The 16,357-nt window shown below is 39.7% G+C and overlaps 1 protein-coding gene across 1 annotated transcript; it reads right to left on the reverse strand.

The window, feature by feature from the left end:
• Positions 1-816: 816 nt before the first annotated feature.
• LOC131244104 (uncharacterized) lies at positions 817-2,910 on the reverse strand. Its single transcript, XM_058243762.1, has one exon. It carries the CDS (start codon positions 2,908-2,910, stop codon positions 817-819), a length of 2,094 nt encoding a protein of 697 aa, XP_058099745.1.
• Positions 2,911-16,357: the final 13,447 nt, after the last annotated feature.

A 16,357-nucleotide genomic window follows, 5' to 3' on the forward strand; every position in this document is an offset into this window, starting at 1 on the left:
TGGCATCGGAGGGTCCGCTGCTCGAGCCAGGGTCTCCTTTGTCCTCTTTCTGTGCAGGCATACAAGGGTCTAGGAGGACGAACCAGACATTTGCATCAACAGTTATTATTATTTATTTTTATTTATTTATTTATTTAAGTTCTGTCATATTGATAAGAGAGAAATTTACCTCCAACAAAAGAAAATGCAAGGCATTCCGGCTTCCTCTTGATAAAAGGAAAGGGAGGAAGCCTATCATAAAGACACTAGGTACAGGACGAAACAGAGAGCGCCGAAAAACAGAGACAAAGATTACTAATGCAGCAAACAACTGTCAGGGGAAACCAAATGGCGAACTGTCAGAGCCCTAAGCCCAACCTTGTCAAGGAAAATGTTGCTTCTGATACGCCGAGGAAGGAGAGAAAACTGTTTAATCAGAGAATTCACTTGGGAGTTGCTGGCCAATCTCGCCAAACCATCAGCCGGTTCATTCCCTTCTCTAAGAATGTGAGAAAATTTCACCTGACCGGACGATGCAAACCGCAGGATCCTGGCCACCCAGAAGGACCACTTCCAGCTAGGCTTCACCTTTCCATTCAGAAAATCTACAACGAGCCTGGCATCCGATTCTACTTCAATGCGTTGAAGGCCGAGCTGGGCGCAGTGGGACAAACCTTCATGGATAGCTCGCAATTCCGCATAAATGTTGGAAGCAATCCCATAGCCGGACTTGAAAGCAAAAATGAATTTACGCCTGTCGTCTCTGCAGATGCCGCCACCGCCAAAGGGCCTCAGGTTCCCTCTGGCCGATCCATCGACGTTTATCTTGGCCCAGCCCTAAGTAGGCTTCTTCCATCGGATGACGGAAACAGATGAAACGGAACTGTTAGACGGACGAAATCCCAAATCAGCGAAAGCCGCACATCTAGGGGGCGAGTCAAGCAAATTAGGGAAATGGCGAGCAAGAGAGGCAAGGCATCGAGTGGTAATGGTCTGGATGGATGACGCTTGGATCTGATTACCATCAAATCTGGCAGCGCTGCGGGCTTTCCAGATTTGCCAGAGGATAATGCAGGGAGTAATCTTCTGGAGAGGCGAAGATCTGACAAATCCGTGACTGGGGTTCCACCAGGCAGCCAGCATTCCCTCCACTGATGTATACGTGTTCGGTTGAAGCCCAAAAATAGTGCAAAAATGTGCCCAAACCGACGACGCCCGTGGGCTGCTAACGAAGACATGGTCCAGCGATTCTACCGACCAACAAGCAGGAGAGATAGCAGGGTCGCAACTACAGCAGGAAGCGAGACAAACACACTGTTTCTGGACTTCAGCATCCACAGGAACAGCCTTGTGCAGTAGCCTCCAGACTAACATAGATATTCTGGGGGGCAGACCGGCATGCCAAACCCAACGAGACCACTCTTTGCGCGGGTGGCTGAGCTTGCAAAGGCTCCAGGCTGAGCTGACAAAGAAAACACCGCTAGGAGTGAGAGGCCAAATATGGGTGTCCTGGCTGTCTAAGATGAAGAAACCGACTTGAAAGAAAAAATCGACAATGCTTTGGGGCAAGAACTCATACACGGAGGAAGGGGGGAGTAGCCCAGCCGTCCCAAGGACTTGATTGACTTTGGTGTCAAGGAGGATCTGAGGAACCTGGTGTGACGCAAGATGGATCAATGGCCCCAGACTCGTCCAATTGTTGAGCCAGAAGCTGCAGTAGCCCTGACCAATAAGCCAGCGAGCTTGGCGATCCAGCAAGGGCAGTAACTGGAGGATCTGCTTCGACAACGGGGAGATGACAGCAGAGGGCATGGAGTGGTTCAGAGCAGAGGGGATCGAGTGGTACTTGGAGCGCATGAAGTCCTTCCAAAGGCTGGCCTTTTCATTACAACTGAACGCCCAGGCAAGCTTCAACCTGAGAGCTTGCATAAAATCTGACAGCAGCCGAATGCCCAGGCCTCCCTCAGACTTCGGAAGGCTGACCGATTGCCAACGAACCCAATGGAGCTTCTTCTTACCTTCGGACCAGTCCCATAGGAAATCTGCAAAGCGCCGCTCCAGAGCTGACAGCACACGCTTCGGAATAAGGGTAGCAGCAAGAGAGTGGACAGGGATGCTACCGAGAATATGCCGCATGAGGACCAACCTGCCTGCCTGGGACAAACAGCGGGCGCACCAACCGTTGATGTGGCCCTCAATCTTACTGATTAGAGGGGTGAAAGCACTCGGTTTAACCCTGCCAAAAGCAATCGGTACCCCAAGGTAAGTCAAGCTAGATTGACAGTTAGAAATCCCCAAAGTTCTTACAATGACCCTGATTCTAGATGGCGTGATTTTGTTAGAATAAAATAGAGCACTTTTAGCAAGGTTGATTCTTTGGCCCGAGGCCCACTGGTAAGAATCCAGAAAGGCCAGGAGCGCCCTAAAGGACCTGATGGAACCATTGGTGAAGACCAATGTGTCGTCAGCATAGAGGAGGTGTGAAATTTGCTTGCAACCTCGCCTGAGGCTGAAAGGAGCACATTTTCTTTGAAGCAATAAAAGATTCAAACCCCTACTAAGCACCTCCACCGCTAGGATGAAAAGACTGGGAGACAGGGGGTTCCCCTGGCGAATGCCTCTAGCAGACTTGAAAAAGCCCGCGGCTTCTTCGTTGATGAGAATCGAGAACCAAGCGTTGCTCCAACACTTTTCTACCATTTGAACCCAGGGAATACTGAAACCGCATTTGAGCAGGACTTGCTTTAGGAAATTCCAGTCCAGCCTGCCGTAGGCTTTCTCCAAGTCCAACTTTAAGATAAGATTACCCACACGAGATTTCTTGTTTAGATCCCTGCCTATTCCTGAGCTAGCGCAATGCTTTCCGCTATAGATTTGCCCTTCACAAGGGCTCCTTGTTCGGGAAAGATGATGTCGGGGAGGACTTCGCATAGTCTAGTTGAAATGATAAGTAAGCTTGATTTATAACCAATTATAAATAACTATTTTAGTGAAAGTTACTTAATCACTTAGTTTAATAAAATTAGAACAAGTGGCAGTTTCCCACACTCATTTGTCCAACTTAGATCATCCAAAACTGAATTTAGTCCGATTCGACGAGATGACTAGATATAGCGAGCAATTAAATAATAAGTTTTCTCTTCTTTGATTTTGTAAGGGTGCATTAGGATCATAAGTTGATCATTAGTTACTTTATATAATATACTTATACCTCAAGTAACTTATTGGGACCAGTTTTAAGGCTCAGTGGTAGACTCTCTCTCTGTTTCAACATTGATACCAGGGATGAGTGCACACATGGTGTAGGTGAGTGTGTGGGTGTGTTTAAAAAAAAAAAACCTTATTTTGGTTTCTACTTGTTGAATGGATTAATATATTTAGTATATTTGGTAAATAAATATATTTATTAGTAAAACATTAGAAAATTATGTTTGGTTTCCAGCATCATATAAGTATTTATCCCTTAATTTTATTTGGTCCGCCCTTAATATCCACCGTTCATCATCTGAGGCTAACCTTTGATGTGAACTATTCATTATATTGGGCCCAATTAGCCATGTGCCTTCAACATGTGGGGCATACCTTCAATGTGGACCATTTACCTTATGAGGCCCACCTTCGATGTCGGCTATCCATCATGCAATGCCCACCTTGGATGTGGGCCCTCGATCATGTCGTACATTGGATGTGGGTAGTCCATCATGTAAGGCCCACCTTCATTGTGGATTGTCCATCATGTGAGGCCCACCTTCGAAGCGAATTGTCCATTATGTGCGACCTGAGTTGGATGTGGAGCATTCATCATTAAGGGACGACCTTCAATCAAAATTGTCCTCATATGGGGCAGCCTTGATATGGGTCATCCACCATGTGAGGGGCACCATCAATGTTATTGTCAATCGTATGGGGCTCACCTTTGCTATCCACCACCCATCATGTGGAACCCACCTTTGATGTGGACCATCCATCATGTGAGCCCCACCTTCGATGTGGCCCTCAATCATGTTGGGCCCACTTTGGATGTAGGTCATTCATTATTAGGGGTTTATCTTTGATGTGGATCATCCATTATGTAGGACCCATATTAACATGGGTCACCATCATGTGGGGCCCACCTTTAATGTCTATGCCCATCTTGTAAAGCTCAACTTTAATGTGAACTGTCCATCACATGGGTGTAAACTATATGCGGAATTACAAAGGACTGTGCTATGCATCTAGAGCTGGGCATCGAACCGAGTCGGATCGGATTGGGTCCAACTCAATTCGGTCCGAAATTTACATGGGTTGACCCAAACTCAATCCGATCCGGGGACCGAGTTTTGGATATCTGACTCGAGTCAATCTGGACCACTGCTGGCCTGAACCGATCCGAGTCCGACTCGGTTTCCCTGACCAAGTCGGATCAGATTGGGCACGGTTTGGATCGGTCCTATTTTTTTTTTTTTGAAAAATTTTTATAAAAAAAATTGTAAAAATTGTAAAAAAAAAAAAAAATTGTAACAAAATAGTGGTGATTCTTAAATCATACAGAAGGTATAGTTTCATGGAAATCTAAGCCATCAAAGTTGCCAACCTAAGTATTGATGGTGTATGGCTTAAAAGTTTTACTGAGAGTCTAGTATGATAATACTAATTACCTGATCTTTCCATTTGAATAGCAATTGATAATATGGCTGACATATTTATTATTTAAGAGATATACTTCATCCACAGTGTGGCTCATATATCATAATAAGAAATTAAGGGTAACATGCACATACTAACATACAGATTAGGTAAAACTAATATGTACATACTGACAAAAAATGAACAAAGTAAATAACCCCGTCCAAAATCAAAAGTAAATAAATCTAACATGCATATACTGACATACAGATTAGGTAAAACTTTCATACATTCAATACCCTCTGTATGATGAATGTCTTTGTGTTATGTAACTAGATGAACCTCGTCCGTAACAGTAATAGTAACCCCCTTCTCCACCTCCACCTTCGTCTCCAAAATCATCCTTCGATTCTCTTTTTATGGATTCAACTTCAGGAGAACTCTGAGCCGACTCCGAGCTGGATGTGTCCAAAAAATAGTCGTTCACATCTGCTGAATCGGATGGTGAGGATGCCTTCCTATCGTCCTCATTTATAAATGCAACAAGTTTTTTCAGATGCTTTTTATGATTTGATTTGTACGGGATTCCTAACCGCCTATAAAATGCTGCAAGACTTTTAAGGAACTTTAATGGTTTACTCACGCCTGCTTCAACATCATATTGTCTTAGAGGTGGATGTTATTGTCCGGTACTCCTTCATCTGGATGTCATTTGCAAGTTTTCTTTAACGGCCTCTTTATAATCGCGTTCTTCTTGTTCCCTTAAAATTCTCTCTTGTTCTTCTTCTCTACTAATTATGGAAGGCATGGAATCAGAGGCAATTCTTCTTCTTAACCATTCTTCATTTATAATAGGCCTACTTCTATATATTCTTTGATTAGTTGTATTGGTTGTAGTTGTAGGGTGAGGGGTGTAAGAAGTTTTTGTATTTGAGTCGAGAATGACTCTAAATAAATCTCGGACTTCTTGAAGAGCTTTTCTATATAGTGCAGCGTCTTCTCCCCGACAAGCCAAATGTAATTTGAGCTGATTTGTTTTGTTGACAAATTGTTTTCCATGTAACTTACATTTTAACTTTATCTTTCCATCTTGGGAGTAGACTTAGACTCCATAATTTCAAATATCTGCCGATGCATCATCTTCCGATAACATATATACATTACGGGTGTATATCTGGTTAGGTTAGGACAACATTAAAAAAAAGTTAAAGTCATAAATAAATATAATTACCCAACAATATAATAAGAAATTTAAACAACATTAACTAATTGAATAGTATAAATGAAAAGAGAGAAATATTCATCCACCCATAACTATAATATTACAATTTAACCGTTAAAAAATAATTACAAATATCATGATATAACTTTTAAGCAAATGCAACAAAAATAGAAGGCAATGTCTCATCTTGTAGCTGAAGGTACTATCTCATCATGCTTGCCACTCTCCTCTTCATCAAACTCGTCATCAATAGAGTTCTTTTTCCTCTCATATCGGACGCAGCCAATCCTAAGTACAAATGAGCGCTTCAACCGATTCAGGTGTAAGTGAGTTTCTATACTTCCTTACGACCCTACTCCCCATACTAAAAGCAGATTCTAAATCCACGGTTGAAATTGGAATTGATAATATATGTCGTGCCATTAATGAGAGCACAGGGTATTGTAAATTACCAAATCTCGTCCTCCACCAGTCCAAAACATCAAATTCATCACCTTTGGATTTTACGAGTAGAAGTGGCTCCTTGAGATAGTTTTCAAGTTCTGATCTAGGTGTCAACATTTGAGTCTTTTTCTCTTGTGCCACATAAGACATGAAATCATCTACTGTTTCTTCTTGCGGTTCATCAACAGCAGAACTAGAACCCACATGAGGAGATTTTTCTTTTGCGGCGCACACATGGAAATTGTACAATTCACTAATTGCATCAAAAATATTTTCGACCTCAGTGACACCCATCGCACCGTACAACTTACTACATATGAATTCAATCATCATCATCTTGTATCAGGGATCAAGAAGGACTGCAACAGCCATTACTAGACTATACTCAGACCAAAGTCTAGTCCACTATTGCTTTTGCGCAAGGCATCTTTTACTTTCCAAAGTTCAGACAGAAATATATTTGTTATTGCATACTTTCTCCTCGAAAATTTTTTCGTACTGTTGTAAAAAACTGAAAAGAACTCGCGAATTAATTCATCTTTGGACCAATCATCTTCAGAAGGTAATCAAATATACGTACTATCACGCTCCGCATAGTGAGAGAATGCAGGTCTCAAATCTATCACTAAATCCAATATTTCAAAAGTTGAATTCCAACATGTCGTAACGTCCAACTTCATCGTTCTCTTAGTTGACAAATTCAACCCATTCATGATGTCATTCCATGTATGTAATCGTGAAGGTATCCCCCATATGTACTTTATATTCTCTCTTATGTTCTCGATCAATTGTTTTAAGGTCATCTTGTACAATCAAGTTTAGGATGTGGGCACAATACCTAACATGAAATATTTTTTCACCAAAATACAGGTCACCGGTAGCCCTAAACTGGTTGTGCAAATTCGTTATTACGCTATCATTTGTAGAGGCATTATCTATAGTTATTGAGGAGATCTTCTTTTCAATTTCCCACTCCACAAGACATCTGTATATGCAGTCTAAAATCATCAAGTCATTATGAGGAGGCACAAGATAACGAAAGTTTATTATTTTCTTGCAAAGCCTCTATTCGACATCAACGTAGTGAGCAGTTAGTAACATATACCCCTTTCGTTGATTGGATGCCGTCTACAAATCTGATGTCCGGCTAATTCAGGAAATCATTTCCAATTCTCCTTTCAACTTAAGCTTCTCGCTTTCATACATCTTCATGCAAACTCTCTTTATTGTTGTATAGGAGAGCTTCTCGTATCTAGGGTTAAGGCATCTGGCTAGTTCGACAAAAGCAGAACTCTCTACCATCTAAAATGGTCTTTCATCGATAATAATTAACTTGGTTATCAACTCATTTACCAGCTCTTTGTTATACTTATAGATGGACAATGTACCCTCCAACAGAACCACTACAGATTGCGTAAATGAAAGTGTTTGTTACTCTGCCGAAGTTCTCAATTTTTTATAACACTTCGAAGTAGGTTTCTTCAAAGTTGTGGTCAAACCATCTAATTACTTAGCATACTGAGTCTTGCAGTACTTGCATTATATCTTCACGGTGCCGTTCTTCAGATTTACTTCTTCAAAATCATCTCACACTACCGATCTCTTTTTCGATTTTTTCGCAATATGTGACTGTGTGGTACTAGTATCAATTGGGCATCTCTTCAGGTTCAAGACCTAATCCTTCATCTTCAAGGGTCATCGGTGATGTAATTGATCGACCGCCCGAGGTATTGAAAAGATCCTCACTTTCCATTTGATAGTTAAAATATACTAAATCATATTAGCATTAGCAATCTAATGCTAACAGAGTTATACTAAATCCTAAATTAGTTACTCATCTAAGGTTGGATAGATTGTAATACTTTTATATTCCCATTTAAATGTCCACACAGAAAATTCGACAGTATTTCTCCGTGCCTCTCCAGATATGTTGATCTTCCGTTACATTCTAATGCCAAATATCTAAAGTAAAGTGAAGATATTTGGTATTGGAAACAAAACAGAAGAAATATATCTAGAGAGAAATGAGGAGATGGACCACAGATCAGGCATGAACATTTAAATAGATTATATGAAAGTATATTATCCATATAACTTTGAATTGTCCAAAATGGGACAATTTGAGCGATTTCTATGCCACCAAAACATACTATATCTATGTATAGCCATATAGAAATCCTCAAATGGACAACTAATTATCTAACTTACAAGTAATAATTAAATAATAAATTAGCTATTCATCCAAGGTTGGATAGATTGTAATACTTTCATATTCCCCTTTAAACATCTACGTCGAAAATTCGGCAGCATCTCCTATGCCTCTTTAGATAAGTTGATCTTTCATTACATTCTGATGTCAAATATCTAAATCAATGTGAAGATATTTGGCATTGAAAACGAAATAGAAGAAACATATTCAGAAAGAAATGAGGAGATGGATCGCGGATCAGGCATGAACATTTAAATAGATTATATGAAAACATACTATTCATCTAACCTTGAACTATCTAAAATGGGACAATTTAAGCGATTTTTATGCCACCAATAACACATTATATCTATGTATGGCCACATAGAAATCCTCTAATGAGTAACTAATTATCTAACTCACAAATCACAATCACAACTCACAACTCACAATAATAATCTAAGCAAAAAAAAAAAGCAATGTAATACATATTAAGCTAACTATACAATGCACAAATACACAATAATGAGATGAGCAAAGAAGCAATGTAATACAATTAGTTAATTATACAAATATATTAAGCAGTAAGCAAGCAATAAGCCAATAAGTAAAATCATTAAGCAATAAGCAATAAGCAATAAGCAATAATATATTATTTAATTCAAAATTTTAAATAAATTAAACACTTTTGCAATTTAGGAATTAAGGTTTAGGGATTAGGGTTAGGGTTTAGGGTTTAGGCTTTAGGGTTTAAGATTTAAGTTTAGGATTATGGTTAAACTTTAGGGTTAAGGTTTAGGGTTTAAGGTTAAGGTTTAGGGTTCAGGGTTAGGTTTAAGGTTTAGGGACTAGGGTTAAGGTTAAGGGTTAGGTTAGGATTTGGGTTAGGATTTAGGTTCAGGGTTAGGGGTTAAGGGTTAGGGTTAGAGTTTAGGTATCAAGTTTAAGGTTAAGGTTTAAAGTTTAAGTTAGGAACTTAGGGTTAGGGTTAGGGTTTAGGATTAGGGTAGGGTTAGGTATCAGGTTTAGGGTTTAGGTTAGAGGTTAAGGGTTAGGGTTAGGGTTAGGGTGTAGGATTAGGGTAGGGTTTAAGGTTAGGGTTTAGGATTAGGGTAGGGTTTAGGGTTCGGTCGGACCACCAGCGAGCCAGGGTCGAACCATCGGACCACCAACGAGCCATGGCAATAAGGCCGAGCCAGCGAGCGGGGTCTCGACCTCTGCTGGACTACCGTTGAGCCAGTGCGGTCCACTAGCGAGCCACTGGCTCGAAAATATATTGAAATAACCAAATTAAAATTAAAAAAAATGAACCTACCAGATTGAGATTGGATGGCCGGATGGGTTGCTGGTGGGTTCGAAGTTTGGATCGAGCCTTATTAAGTTGTCAGAGAAGAGGAGATTGGTTGGGGTTTGGATTCGTTCGATTAGGGTAAAAGAAAATAACAATAAATTAATACCTACCGAATGTGAAAAGATAGGGACGGCCAGACGGTGTGCCGACTTGTCGGGCTGAGCGGTGGTGGTGTTGGACTGGTGGGTTTAGATTGAGATCTGGTAGAGAGAGGGGTTAGGATTCGTTTGGTTTCGGGATGGGTATGGTAGAAAGAGGGGTAGTAAAATATTAAAAGTAAAAAAAATAAAATAGTAAAACTATATATATGACCTGTCCAGATCGGGTCGGATCGGATCCATTTGAATTAAATTTCGGATCGAATCGGTCCGGATTGACCACGATCCGAACTCGATCCGATGAATGATCAGATCTGATTGATCCTACTCGAACCGCGCTGATTCAGGCCTTTGGTTCGGTTCGGATCGGGTGGGTTTCTGCCCAGCTTTATATGTATCTAGTATAAAGATCTAATAGTTGAATACATTGCGTACCTGATTGGGATGACATCTTTATAAGCTTAATGTCGTAGTTTTCCGCACCTTAGACCCTTAGAAACGCACTAGGATGTGAATGGAAGCTTTTGTTGTATGTAGGATTGAGGACTCAACCCTATTTATATAGTTTAGAGGGTTGAGGAGTTTGGGACCCATTGAAACTCCTCTCCCTAAGGCTCCACACAAATTTGGTAATCCCAGTTCAACTAGATCACTACGTGTGTGACAAAAAAGTAGTGCACCACCCCTTACATGATTTTAAATGCATAACAACTTAGTGGGGTCCAATGGTACTCCCGATCACACTATCCAACCCTTAGGACAATCTAGACCGTTAATCAATAATGCCCACCTTATAGAATTCTTACAGTGGGGTCCACCTTTATTGTGGGTCATCTATTATGTGGGGCTCGCTTTGTATGTAGGTCATTCATCATTAAGGGCCAACCTTTGATGTAGACTACCCATTATGTGGGCCCACATAAATGTGGGTTATGCATCATGTGGGGCTCGCGTTCATTGTCCCTTGCCCATCATGTGGATTGTCCATCATAGGATATCACCATGATAGTGGGTTGTCCATCATGAGGGGTCACCTTTGATATGAACTATCCATTATGTTGAGAGAGCTTCTACGACGAGTCGCTTCTCCCCTTCTCCACTCTCTTTGGCAAAGAAAGCTCTTCGAGCTTCCAGGTGAGCTTATGCTTACTCTCAGCCTCTTTGATTGGTAGGTGGGTGGGCTAAGCCCCCTGCTTAAAATGAATATCAAGGGCAACATTTAACATACAGGTGAATATAGCTCGGGTTGTTCTTCCTTGGGCAGGCCATCATTGAGTGATAGAACACAAGAAAAGTAGTATAAAGATGAGGCTAACTCTGCCATCTCTTTTTGTCCACTTAACGAGGTGCTTAAATGGTCATTATCCACGTGAAGGGATGGACTAGGATAAGTAGGGATTGAAGTTGCTTTTGCAACGCTTGAGAGAGAATAAAAAGCAAAAACTTTTAATGATAGCTATAAATAACTTTAAGATGTTAAGTTAATTTTTGAAATGTTATTTATCAAATTAACTTAACTTTTTAAAAATAACATTTTTACTGACATATAGAGTTAGGCATCGAGTCCAGTCGGACCAAGTTAGGGCTAACTCGACTCGATCCGATTTTGAAATAGGCCTGACCCGAACTCGATCCAACTCGATACCGAGTCTAGCATGCCTGACTCGATCCGAGCCCGATCTAGCCTGGACTGATCTGAACCAAGTCCGATCCAGTCAGAAGTACCGAGTCGGATTGAGAGATAAGGGAGGGAGAGACCAAGAGAATGGAGAGGAGAGAGGGGAGGAGGAGGAGGAGGGTAACGGTGGTGGGTGGTTGCTGGGCTTGGAAGATGAGGAAGATGAGGAAAGGAGGGAGAGATTTTGGGATCGGGTAGGGGTAGGGTGCGGCGGTTAGGGTTAGAGAGTCGGTTCTAACCAGATCGAGTTTCGGGTCGAGTTACCAGGTACCTCGAACTCAACTCGGCTTGAGTTCGGATTGGGCGAAGCCTACTCGGTTCAGACTGACTCACCCATTCGGTTTGGGTCGAGTCAGACGAGTCAAGTTAGCTGGATCGAGTCATCCAGTGCCCATAAATAAAAAAAAATCTATTAGGCGATGTCCAAACACGCCCTAAAAGAGAGATGATCACCTCTAGTCATCTGCATGCTAACTTAGCATATTGCCTCCTAATCGGGCACTATTTGTACAAAAGCCTATTATACCTTTTATAGCTGAACCTAATTTGTCCTGGACTTGAGTCAGACAGAGCTTTTGAGATAAATTTGTTGGGTTTAAGTTCTCCCAAACTCTGGTCTGATTTACTAGATAAATAGTTTGGCTTACTTTTCTTTTTAACTTAGACTTGACTTGAATTTTTGCTCAAAATACGAACTGGATACTAAGGGCTTAGTTGGATTGAGGTAAATTAGAGAAAGCATTCAATTTATATTGATAATACGTTTATACCAAGCTCGGGAAGCTAGTGTAGTAGCAAACTGTTTTTCTTTCCCATATTATTAACTTTTTTATTTTTATTTTTAGAAAAAGTACAAAGCTAAGAAAAAAAATTAAAATAAAATAAATAAAAATTGCAAAAGTAAAACATTCTACATGAATTTTCTTTTACAAAACAAAGAAATTCAAATGATTTGCTTTTCTTAACGTAGGTGTCAATTTTTCCTTCTACTTATATACAAGTTTGCTTTTCTGTACATTTCCCTAATTTAGGCGTACATCTGACCATACACTATTGATGGGTCATGAATCTAAACCGTACATCTGACCATACACTATTGATGGGTCATGAATCTAAACCGTACATCTGACCATACACTATTGATGGGTCATGAAACAAAATCACCTTTGATAAGGCGTACATGTGAGAAATCTAAACCGTACATCTGACCATACACTATTGATGGGTCATGAAACAAAATCAACTACACGCACTCTCTCTAATATAGATATTCTCGAAGGGGTAACCATGTACCCATTCATTGGCTCAATCATACCATGCAGCCCTCTAAGATGACCCACGTGGCAGAATTGCACTCTTCCTGAGTCTCCATGCAATGGACTTATTTGAAAGTTATCTGTTTCCAATTGTGTTGCTGATGCCCTAAATTTTGGATGGTCCAGCCAAATTTTCTTCCTGCCTATTTCGTCAATGCCCGGTGCAGAAGAAGCAATTCATAAATGACTAAATATGAGACCTACCAGGTGGATTCAATCATTAAAAGAGAGAGAGAGAGAGAGAGAGAGAGAGAGAGAGAGAGAGAGAGAATTTGATCGAGTATCGATCGAAGAGCAAAAGTCAGAGAGTGCCCAACAAGATCATGCCAAATATAATGATGTAGAGCAAGCCAAAGACGTAATCTTGTCATAGTTGGACATAGAGAAGTTGAACAAAAAGGGGCATTGTCTGTCAAATATAGGTCCAGACCTATTTAGGGCATGATGTAACTGGGTTCCAAGTATATTCGGATCGAAAAAAATTCATTTCAAATATGAATAAATTGTTGTTCAAAGTTTGAACTGTAAATCAATCATATATATATATATATATATATATATATATATATATATATATATATATATATATATATATATATATATATATATATATAGTTACAAAACGCATGACCAATCAATCTTTACGTAGCGGACCATTCAGTGTCAATTAACACATATAATGGGTTGCACTTGCCTATTTCATGAGAATTCAAAATTACAATTTTAGAAAAAAATTTATTATTTTTAATAATTTTTAATTTCCATCTTTTAAAAAAAATAATTGTAATTGTATGAGAATTATCCAATAAGATTAATTTATGACTTTCTATTTTCATCAAAAGTTACTATTTTTGATAAGCTCTATTCTAATTGAATTAGAACTTATATAATGATTTGATTGTTTCATGTAAGCGGTGTAATCAAATGTTCTAAAATTATTATTGAATAATACAATTTCAAATTTTCCTTTTTTATTTTGTAGCTTCAAGACTACATTATGGATTCAAAGTTAGCCTATTTGAGGAAGAGGGTAATCTTCATCATCTTATTTCACATCTTTCCCATTGTCAAATATATATAAGTTGGGGCCCACGGGATAAACGATCGAGATCACCATACACAGGCTATGCAAATGTTGGAGATGAGCAAGCCTCAAGGGTCAAACGCGCACAATATCAATCTTACATTGAGATGAAACACTTTCTTTTATCCTCTTCTTCCCGCTATAATAACTCTAGTTCTGTTCACACGGTACATTTGTGTGTGAGATCTGAACCGTTCATTGTGAAGGCACCATCGTGGATGGGCCACCATCCAAAACTGACACCAATGTGAAACTGTAAACCATCCAATCAAAGGTACATCTAAGGCATGTACATGCATCCAAAGAAAATTATTATTTCATATTGCAAAAGGTCTCCATTCATATAGTTAGTATTGCTCAATTGCTGTGACCTTTTAGCTGTGGCCTTTCCAAGATTCACCACTCCAGATGAACGGCCCAAATCTCGTACAGGACTGTGGCGATGGTTCGCACACACTTTTAAATGTTGGCAATGTCAATACAATTACAAAGTGGCATACATGGAATGCAATGTCTACCGTTTGGACCGTTGACCACCTTGCATGCAGGGCTGGGAAACGGATTGGCTGGCTAGTGGTCGGTGCTCTGTGGGCCCCACCATGATGTATGTCTCTTATCCATGCCGTTCATCCATTTTTACAGATCATTTTAGGGCTTGAAACCAAAAAAGAGAGGGATATAATTCTCAGGTCGACCACACCACAGGAAAACAATAGTGATTGGATATCCACCATTAAAATCCTCATAAGGCCCACTATACTGTTTATTTGACATCCAATCTGTTGATTAGGTCATATAGACCTAGATGAAGGGGAAAAACAAAGTTCAGCTTGATATGAAACTTTCATGGCCACTAAAATTTTTTTAATGGTTGGCGTTCAATCAACACTGTTTCCCGTAATGTGGTCAACTTGAAATTGAGATATATCACATTTTTAGGCTCATAACATAAAATTATCTATAAAAATAGATAAACAGCATGGATGAAACACATACATCATGGTGGGGCCCACATAGCACCGACCATTAGCCATTGGCTAGTGGCAAGGGGAGTAGCCAATCCTCGTTCGCAGCGCTGTCAGTGGCTGTCGGTGACCAGACCCGCGGGGACCCTATGGACCGTACCCAATCTTCGCAGGTCCCGGTCCAATATTTCGGTGTAGCTTATAAATCGGGTCTGGTTGGAGTCTACCGTTTAAAATAGCATCTAGTTTGGTTTTGTGGGTTCACGCATCTTCGACCCTATTAGAATCGGGTTGGGTCAGATTCAGTTAATTTTATTTATAATATTTACATTGACATATATTGATTAATCTAACGATGGAACTAGATGTGCCAAAGAGGCACATGTGTGTAATCTAATCTGTTTATCAGGTAGTCTCGATCATCTAAATGCTCTTTCACTACGCCAAAACAGCGAAAAAAGGATGGTCCAAAACCGTCTCAAATGACAAAAAAGGACAGTCATGGACCGTAATATGGGCTTTCAAATTTTGACGTGTTGTATTACTTAAAGGACGATCAAAAACTGTCATTCTTATTGACGAAAAAAGGATGGTCATAAACCGTCTCTTATGAGCCTTCAAAGGATGACCATCAACCGTCCTTTAAAAGAACTGTCATAGACCTTTTCTGATGAACCTTCAAAGGACGGCCATGGAGCGTCCTTAAAAAGAACTGTCATGTACCGTCTCTGATGAGTCCTCAAAGAACGGCCATGGACTGTCCTTAAAAAGGACTGTCATGGACCGTCTCTTATGAGCCTTCAAAGGACGGCCATTGACCGTCCTTTAAAAAGACGGTCATGGACCGTCCTTAAAAAGGACTGTCATGGAACGTCTCTTATGAGCCTTCAAAGGACGGACATGTACCGTACTTAAAAAGAACTGTCATAGACCGTCTCTTATGAGCCTTCAAAGCACATTTTCAAATTTGAGAGGGTCAATATACACCTGTTATAATATATTTCATCGTATTCTTCCTGATATACACTTGTTATATAATATATTTCATCATATTCACATTCACATCTATCTAAACCCAAACTATGTAAATCCAACATAAACTATATTTATCCAAACATATACTACATCCATCCAAACACAAATAATCTTATCCACATTACATTCATCCATACATAAATATATACAAGTTTAACATCATAAATAAATTTTTAAAAAAAGAAAAAAAATCAACAACAATTTTCTTTTTGTGTCTTTCATCTAAAAAAAAAATATTAAACCAACAAAACATTATAATTCTTCCAAAAAAGTAGGCACTTTTTAAAAATAAAAATGATCATTAAAATAAAACTAATGCAAGCAAATAATGCAAAAAAGTATTTCATTTCAAGTTAATAGAAACAACAACAAAAATTAAAGCTTTGCGA

This window comes from Magnolia sinica, chromosome 4 (genome assembly GCF_029962835.1).
Source record: "Magnolia sinica isolate HGM2019 chromosome 4, MsV1, whole genome shotgun sequence".
Classification (NCBI taxonomy): domain Eukaryota; kingdom Viridiplantae; phylum Streptophyta; class Magnoliopsida; order Magnoliales; family Magnoliaceae; genus Magnolia; species Magnolia sinica.